We start from the raw sequence: 10,045 nt of genomic DNA, 5'->3' as shown, positions 1-10,045 counted from the left end.
CCCTGTGAATCTTCCTTCTGCTCAATGCTCAGAGCAGGGGTCGAAAGGGAATTTCAAGTGTTTGAAAGAAAAGGTCTTTACTGACTGCGGGGAGCTGTCTAAGGTGCTGAAGCTTTCCAGGCGTTCGTCTCCTGCAACATCACACGGAGTTAGATTGCACATTTTCGTTCCTGGCTTTCTCGTCCCCCATGCCTTGGATAAGACTAATTTCAGGATCGTGAAAATCTCTCTGTATCATGGCCCACGTGAGACACTTTCGGACGTTAGTTTCGGGATTTTACTTCTGGGAAGCAGCACTATTACTCAGGTGAGTCCACTTCTATTTACCAGTTGAACTATTTAAGCTTGTGCACTAGGTTGCAACCACTTGTTATTGATGAAGTCAAGAATGCAATTCGAAATTGACTTGTTGAAAGTGTCCCTTAAATTGCATTGTTTTCTATCTAAAACTGTCCAGGAGTCTATCAAGACCTCTAAAAACATGTAACTTTGTTCTATTTTCGCTAATTAGTGCTTTTAAGTAATTGGCCTCATATTATTTGCAGCTGAGTATATACCCTAGAAAAATTACTTCCAAAACCTAGGTTTTCTTTCTCAAATTGCTTATAGAGTTTCTTTTTTCTAAGTGAAATATAAATTCTGAGTGTTACTTTCTTTTTGAAAGTTAGAAAATATTTAGTAATTAGAAATAATATTTTTAAATGGCAAAAAATCTACAACATAAGCATTTACTGATCAGAGAAATTCTGAACATTGTTGGTATTATCCAGAGGTTAAGTTAAATAAATAACACTTAAGGCCTTGAAAGTACCATGTCTAAAAAGCTTAGTTCAGGTAACACATGAAGACAAAATCATAAATAAATCATTAGATATGTTCTATGTCAAAAATAATCTTTTTGGAGAAAGTGATATTATAAGAAACCTGCTGAAGAATAAAATTGTTCTATGACATGTAATTTGCTTATCATTTCCGGTCATATTTGGTGGGCTTTCCTTTTTATTTATTTTTTTAAATAAAGAGAGACTAGTCAAAAGATCAGATAATTTAACCCTTATTTTTAATCAAACAATATATAAGCAAGATTATGCTCATATAGACTTTTGAACCACCAAAGTAAATTTTACTTTACTATTATAATTACCCTAAGATTTCCATTTTTATGGCCCACAAGCTTTTCAAGAGGACTGAAATCAAATAATTAGAATAAGTAAGTTACTGTATATTAATTTCTATTTTAAGTATGTAAATATTGTCTTCTGGGTTGCTGTGTCCATTTTTCATCCTTAGGCACCTTAGAAAACATAGTGTATGTCATAAAAACTGCCTTAAAGAAAGTTATATTATTCTGATATGCCTGTAGAAACAGGAACTAATTGTGAAGGTTACTATAATTTTGAAATTATTTTTTTTCTGAAGTATAGGGTTGAACCACTGTAAACTAGGATATTTTCAGTGAAAAATATTTTAATATGACTGTAAACTTTTGTAAGTACAATTGTCACAAATTTTATATATAGTGATAAAAACAAAGAGTGTAGAACTTTCATATTTACAAAAATTTCATAGAAAGGAGCACAAAATTCATGTTATAAGTGAAATGAATCATTTTACTATAATTATTTCTCAGTATCTTAGATGATAATATGCATATTTTTTCCAAAGAAATCAAAGTAACTTAGTTGACAGACACTTAGATTTAGGAAGTTTAATGTCAGTAACTAAACCATTTTGATCAATAAGGTCAAATTTGTATAATGGTAATTCACTATGATATTTGTTATAATATATTCTTAGGTATATAAAATCATCAGTAAATCCTTTGATTTTTGTCTAGTTTCATTGAAATTCACAAAAATTTTATTTCAAATTGATGATCATAATTATAAGAATTTATCTTCAGTAATATTAAATAAGTGTAATAAAAATGTTTTTTATGAATAATCCAAAGATGTAATCCCCTGAAAAACACATGCCCAGTATAGAAGTTTGTACGGTATATATATTCTTTATCATCAGGTTTTTCTTCTTTTTTGATAAATTGAATAAAATTTTTCTCTTAGACTGGTCTTAGATGAAGGTAAGTCACCACTCTGTGAAGAACTTTAATTATATTTAAAAACTTAAATGTATTTATTTTCAGTGATGGCTATTAAAAGAAAATTTCTTATAGTTAAAAAAAAGTGAAGCTCCCTCTACTGGAAATATTTTGTAAAATAAATGTCCTTATGAAAACTATTCTTTATTCACTAAATCTATTTCTTATAAGGAAACATAAAGGAAAAAATAAAGACAAAAAAGTATTTAGTATTAATTTACAAATATATCATTTTAATTTATTTAGAAATATTCTTTTAGGACAATTTGGAGGCAAGAACTACAACTGGAAACCGTAGATATTTTTAATTAAATTATTTATTAGTACGAACTTCTTTTGATAGGTTTAAAGATTTTTAAAAATCTTATTGAGATATAATATGCATGCAGAAAAGTACACAAATAATAAGTTGCCATGTAAAGTTTCTCAAAGGTAGCACACTCATGTGAAAAGACCATGAATCAAGAAGTAGAATTGCCCTCAAAAAACTAAAAAAGGACTATCATATGATTTGGTGGTCCCAATTCTGGTTATTTATCTAAATGAGTGAAGTCAGAATCTCAAGGAGATCTACGTTTATTGCAGCACTATTCACAAAGCTAATGTATGGAAACATCAAATGTCCACTGACGGGTGAATGGATAAAAAATGGGCATATAAATACAAGGGAATACTATTCAGTGTTTAAAAAGAAGGAAATTCTGCACTTAGTGACATAAGCCAGGCACATAAAGATAAGTACTCTGTGGGGAGAAAAAAAAGTAGAATTGTCAATTTCACAATTGCACTCACCCTCCCACTGCCGTACGTTTTCCAGGTACCACTTTGCCCAAAGATAATCACTATCCTGACTTATAGAACAATAAGTATGGTTTGGTTTTTTTGTTTTGTTTTGTTTTTGAACTTTATATAAATACTTATTTGAGTCTGCTTCCTTTTTCTGAGCATTATGTTTATGTGATTTGTCCATATTAGTGCATGGAGCAACAGTTTGCTTATTCTCATTGCTGTATAGTATTCCATTACATGATGATATTATAATTTATCCAGTGTCCTAGGAAGGATATTTGGGTATTCCTTTAGGTTTTGGCTGCTGCAGCCATGAATATCCTTGAACATGTCTTTTTGTGAGTACATGTGAATACATGTGAATACATGCATTTTGGGGGCAGTATGGGTTGAGTCAAAGCCTATCTCTAGCACAGGAATTTCTGGATCATAAGGTGGGCATGAGTATGTTAAGCTTTATTAGATATTGCAAATTTTCCAAAGTAATTGTGCTTATTGATACTTTTATCAGCAATGCATGAGGGTTTCTGTTGTTATTACTAGTACAAAGTTTGTTAAGTGCCTATTATTATAAACATTTCTAGCATTTTCTTAGACTATTATTGCAGGCCCACAGATGACATTTTAATTCTTTTATCTTGGCATAATTTCTACCTTTTAGTACATGAGTTTTACTAAGGCAAAAACAGAAGAACAAAAATATTTACTTCTTTAATACAATTAGAAGTATTCATTACCAGAATACATCAGGTATTTTAAAAATACAATTTTTGAAGGGGAATTATTTTAAAAAAAGATAATTCTTTAAAACGTGCAAGTGAGAAAATTGTGTAAACAGATGTGAAAAATCTGAATTTCCTAGTACTAAAGTTTTTTAAAAGTTTCACACTTTGCTCAGATATTGCTGTTTTTTTGAAACAATCCTTCTAGGCTTTTGGGTTCTAGTACTCATATTAATAAAATAAAGAACAAAACATGAGTGTTCATCTTCCTTTGAAATGCAAATAGGTGATGATTATGAGGAGCTTGCAGAACAAATTCTAAAAACAGGAGAACTGCCAAAAATACTTCATTTAAATTGGTTATTTTCATAAAATACAATTTTATTTTCATCTTTACAATTTGATACCAACACAGACTTGCTACTTGAATAAATTATGGTACACTCTGTCAAAAACTAAATGTGTGAATTTCAGACTTCATGATAATCACAAATAAAATGCTTTCTTGGTTTACTTTGAAGCCTAAGAAAAACATTTTGACATAGAATTTCTTGTTTTTGCTTTTGGTATGTTTTGGAGCATGGGGAAAAATCCTTTTTAATGTTGGCTCTATTTTCTTATGTAAGATACTAAAGAAAAAGGGACTTCAAAGAATAAACTTTTACCACAAAGATTTCTTATTCAGGTACAGTAATAAGATTCTATATAATTTTTTAAAATTATGTTACACATAATATATGCTGCTTACCTTTATGTCTATAAATAATCATACATTTTCCCAAGTATAGAAGGATCATGGCCCAGTTCTCTGCTTAGTGCCTCAGGCAATTTGCCCTGCAGATTCAGAAAACAGCTTGCAAAGTATTTCCTGTGCTATATATGTTTTCTTCCCTTAACTACAATTATGTACTGAGGCAAGTCAATTAACAAATATGTATATAATGTGTAATGTTAAGCAATTCAACAAGATTACCAAATTCTGTGCACAAATTTTTGTGCTAGGTTCAAGTTAGCTGATTGGGAACTACCATCTCTCCCATCATGGAACTTAAAACACAGCAGGGAAGAAAATACCAAGGACCAAATAATAAAAGCAAAACACAAACAGCAATGTTTTGGAAATGTGAGGTAGGAAAACTATCTAGAAGGCTTGGTACTTGTGTTGGATCTCAAGATGCTTGTTCACTGGGCAGAAATGAGACATAAAGGAAATGATAATGGGCATATAGTATGCTTAAGGAGTGGTGATGGTCAAATTCAGTGAAGAAATTCTGATTTATGGTTTACATTCATATTCCACCAGCAACAACTACTGAGCTGACTCCAATAATAAACCTGCAGAAATATGGAGAGGTAACAGTTTCCTTTCACAATAGAATATGGATAAAATTTAGAAACAAATAATTTAATTATAATGGGATAGTCATCGTAACAGGAATGGTCTTTTAACTTGGCTCAAAATATCTCAATAAGATTACTAATAATAATTAGTAATAGTAAGAACTATATAAAGAAACAATAATGGCTCAACTACAAGAAGAAAAGGATAATCTCTTTGTTTTAGAATTTGAAAACCATGTTTGAACTTTTCATCAAAATATGGGTTCCTTAAAGAAAGAAAACCAAGTAGAGGATTTGGATTGTTGGAAGAAAAGAAAACACTGAACTTGGTTTAGGGTATTTGAGTTTGAGATGCTAGCTGTAGATCTTGGTATCCTGCCATCAGCTGGGGATGCAGAGATGATGCTTGAACTGTAGATTTAACAGTCAAAATGTTATGAAGGTGATAATTCTGTGTGCAAAGAAGAAATAATAAATATGTATATGCAATAAGGGTAAAACTTTATAAAGTAGGGCACAGAGAAGTATACAGAGAGCCCTGAGTTAAACTGGAGGTAAAATTGATTATAACTAAGTGACAAAGTCACAGATTTATCATAGTTTTATACAGTTGATCCTAGAGACCTGTTCATATCAACAGTATCTTTCTAAAACTTTTCTATAGACACTCCTAATGCTCTAATTTCAACTCTCATAATTTCACAATCATAGATGATACATTACACCCACTTAGTTTTCTCAGGAGACTTTTATGGAATTATTTTGAGAAAGTACATCTTTTACTTTTCCGTACTTCCTGAATGATATATAGTGGATCCTTCTTGATTCTCCCAACAAATATGTCTCTTACTCTTCTGCATATGATTATCTTCATAGTGGATTAAAAGTATTTATTGAAAATAAATTAATGTGTAGGTAAATGTCTACGTGGAAACGTGGATTGTTTGTCTTTCCCCCTAGAAGAATGATACAGTTGTAGCTTTGTTTTGCTTGGGGAAGTGAGTCAGGAATAGAGACATATGAATCATCTTCAGAGAAATGATTTTGGAGTTAAGGCAGGAATTCCAAGACAGGATCAACTGTTTGGCAACAAACAGAAGGTATGTGAATAGAATGAGCTATTCAGTTGCAGAAAACAAAGCTATTCTAACTACAGGCAACCACATTTTAAGGCATTTTAAGGAAACTAAGTTTGGAATTCTCAGATGTCAGAAAAGTAAACAATGGCAAAAAAAAAAAAAGCAGCTTCATCATAGTGCATTTCTGAAATTCTTTTATAATCTCCATACTAGAGATACTTTTAGGAGGAAGTATTACCAGTACCTCTACAACAATTTAACGTGCAAAAGCAGTAACTTCAGTGGCATAAGTAAGAATAGCATAAAATCTAACTGTTATTAACATCCTCTAGAAATAGTTTATTGAACGGAATAACTTTCAGGCAAATGATGAAGAATTCTCTATGAGTGCATCAAACATTTGCCATAAATTAGAAATTATTGTTAAATGGGGCACCTGGGTGGCTCAGTCAGTTAAGCATCTGCCTTTGGCTCAGGTCATGATCCCAGGGTCCTGGGATCGAGCCCCACATCAGGCTCCCTGCTCAGCGGAGAGCCTGCTTCTCCTCTCCAGCACCTGTGCTCTCTCTTGCGCTCTCTCTCAATTAAATAAATAAAATCTTTTTTTAAAAAAGAAATTACTGCTGAACACATATTTCTGATACTCTTATACAACCATCAGCACTGTAGGATGATTGGGCTTACATTAGAGGTAACTGGTCCATACAATATCTTACATAATTTGAGAATCTCTCAAAAATATTTCTAACAGATGGTTATCCTATAAACTTTAAAATTTCTAGCAATAAGGATGCCTTTACCTCAGAAGGAAAATATTTATCAAATAATTTTGATCAATTTTTATTGACTAGTTTTTACTAAAATGTCATTCTATTTTCTCTTGGCCAAAGTAAACTTTTTATTTTCCCTATACAGGCCTCCAAAATTATTTGTCTCTGTATTTTCCACTTGTGTTTTATACTTTTTTCTCCACTTAAAATGATCCTACTGTTCATGGAAAGTGTGCTTTTATTTGAGGCATGGTTTGAATTGATAACATTTTCTGTGCAGTTGCTTCATGAAGGAAGCTTGGATTCTCCAGTTTCAGAGTGACTGCAGCATTCTACCTGAATTTCTCTATAACTTTATAAAAATTTATGGAGCAATGTGTGTGAAATCCTGGGAAAACAGAACTTCAATTTTTAACAAAATACCACTATGGAGGGTGTGTGTGTGTTTTAGATTTTCATGCAAGTCTTCTCTCTCCCTCTTAATTGTAAGTCCTATGATGATGATAGGATTGTTTCTGATGTTTATTTTACCTGTATAATACTTAAATCAATGTCCATGCATGCATGAAATAGAAAACAGCAAGTAAGCACTGAGATAACATCTGTCTGTCACATCTGTCTACCTACCCATGACTTTAGATTTGAATTCTACCTAAATCTGTGTTATTACTTGGAGCAAAAAGGGAGCCTGTGCTCACGATCTCATAAAAGATAAAAGATGAAATAAATCTCAGATATTACTCTGGCAGCATTTAGTAGAAGAGTAATGGATTTCCTTCTCATTATCACCATGAGAAACTAAAATTTGTATTATATAATGCATTATTTCTCAACTTTTCTTTTTCCATTTTTGCCTTCTAAAGAGCCTTTTAAGATATTTTTAGACTTTTTTCTAATAGTCTTCATGGAATTGTAATACCACAGCATGCAATATATTTGCTCATGTATGGTATATATAATCTCTGGTATATGGTGTGTGTGTGTGTGTGTGTGTGTGTGTGTGTGTGTGTCTATAGGCTTTATGCTTATAAGAATATGATTTTTTACCCCAATATAAAACTTCCACCCACTCCACTCACCCCTACTGAGAATGCATTATCTAATGGTTGCTACTTTTTTATGATGCTGCTTAGACTAGAGTTGTATAGTTTTACTATTTTGAATCATGACCTAGAAATAAATCAATAGAGGAAGTATTTACTTGTTTGGATCTTAGTAGGACTTTGCAACTTTGTAAAATGAAAACATAGTTAACGTCATTTTTCCATTGACACTCTGTAAGAAAAATTAATCCTTAAGGCATTAGAGTACTTTACCAATATCTTTTTCCATAAACACGTATGGCTCCCCCAAACCACTAGGATTTCAGCAATAAATTTCGAATCACTACTGCTCCTATTAACACCATGGTTAGATGGCTTTCATAATTTCATACAACTATCTTTTAAAAATAACCTTGGACCCCCCTCCCCTCCAGCAACGCTCAGTTTGTTGCCTATGATTAACAGTCATGTATGGTATGGTATGTCTCCTTTGGGGGCATGGGGTAAGTGGATGATAGACATTAAGGAGGGCACGTCATGTAATGAGCCCTGGGTGTTATATAAGACTGATGAATCACTGAAAAAATATATGATGGGCCCCACTTTTAAGAAAAGAAAAAAATATATATAAGCTAAAAAATTCCTTAAAAAGTAGTGGTTCATATCATAAAATAATTCTTCATATTATACATGATTCAACTCAAGAGTTCCCTTAGATAATGGGTATCTTTGTTCATTTAAAATTATTTTGTGTATCAAGGTGCGGGGATGGGCAAAATGGATGAAAAGGAGTGGGACATATAGGTTTCCAGTTATGGAATGAATAAGCCACAGGGATAAGAAGTAGAACAGAGAGAATATAGTCTATAGTACTATAAAAGTGTTGTAGGGTGATAAATGGTAGCTACGCTTATGGTGAGCATAGTATAACATATGTCAAATCACTATGTTGTACACCTGAAACTAATGTAACAGTGTGTATTGGCTATACTTCAATTAAAAGTAAGTAAGTGTGCCTGGGTGGCTCTGTTAAAAACAACAACAACAACCAAACATCAAAAAAATAAAGTAAAAGTTTTTTTTCAAACACCCCCCCCAAAAAAAGATAATTAAGCACTAGGGATATAATATACAATATGATGACTATAGCTAATACTGTTTTATGATATATAGGAACGTTGATAAGAGACTTAATCCTTACAGTTCTCATCACAAGGAAAATATTTTTTACTTTTTCTTTTATCTTTCTCCTCCTTTTTTTTTGTACCTATAAGAAAAAAGATGGACATTAGCTGAATTTATTGTGGTAATCATTTCACTATAGATATATCAAACCACTATGCTGTACTTTAAAATTTTCTCTATACAGGCCTCAATATTTGTATGCGATATATGTCAGTTATTTCTCAATAAAACCGAAAAAAAAACAAAAAAAGATAAAAGAAAAAAAGAATCTTGGAGTTATTATCATTTAAAATTTATTTATTTTTCTATGATTTAGACTCTCTTGACTTTCTTTTGTTATTGATGTTAGATAAATGAAAAAGTTCACATTTCTTTTTAAAGTTAAATTTCTAGTTGTGATAAAGCAGGATATCAATAGTTAGTACCTATGTTAGCTCTGGATATCTCCAATACAGGTGTTAGGGATATGTATAAAAAGCTGAGAACGTGTTACTATTAAAAATAAAAACTAATTGGCAGAAAACTGTAGTAACAAGTAAAATGCTACTAAAAGAAAAGAAAGTAAGTTGTTATTAATGGTCCATGAGTGTGAGCAAAATCAGAAAGCAGTTGGTCCTGTTGTTACTGTTGTTGGTATTGTTTTTGTTGTTTTGGGGTTCAGACGGTCCATACAATACTTTAAGATAGGGACCTGGGAGAAGATAAGTGATATGAACCTCAGTAAAATGACCACTTACAGGCCCTCCATTAAATGACTGGGAGGAAAATGTGAGTTCCATCTGTCTGGCTAATTTCTCCACAACTCACTTTACCTTTTTGAAGACTTTATCTCTGATCTTCCCCAGGTCTAGGTGAGGCTACCTCCGTGCTCCCAAGCACCCAGTTTCTTCATTGCACAGATCCTGATGGGGGGGAAATGATGGTGGTAATCACCTGATTATTACCTCTAGTTTGAACTGTGAAGTCCTTCAGGGCAGGACAGTAACGGATGTCCAGTTCTACCTCCAGTGCTTGAAAG

At 32.2% G+C, this 10,045-nt stretch overlaps 1 protein-coding gene across 2 annotated transcripts in view; it reads left to right on the top strand.

Moving 5' to 3' along the window:
- The first annotated feature begins 127 nt into the window (after positions 1–127).
- GLRA3 (glycine receptor alpha 3) overlaps positions 128–10,045 on the top strand; it is a 181,348-nt gene continuing 171,430 nt past the window's right edge. The window contains exon 1 of one of the 2 annotated variants that reach the window (XM_008705064.2): positions 128–307. In XM_008705064.2, the coding sequence (XP_008703286.1) occupies positions 237–307 (71 nt within the window). In that variant the 5' untranslated portion in view covers positions 128–236. The remainder of the gene's footprint in view (positions 308–10,045) is intronic. The other variant, XM_008705065.1, reaches the window with a different exon arrangement.

This window comes from Ursus maritimus, unplaced genomic scaffold, assembly GCF_017311325.1.
Source record: "Ursus maritimus isolate PB19 unplaced genomic scaffold, ASM1731132v1 scaffold_11, whole genome shotgun sequence".
Taxonomy (NCBI): Eukaryota; Metazoa; Chordata; class Mammalia; order Carnivora; family Ursidae; genus Ursus; species Ursus maritimus.
The sequence above is the reverse complement of the archived record's forward strand: the minus strand, read 5'-3'. Positions and strand labels throughout refer to the sequence as shown.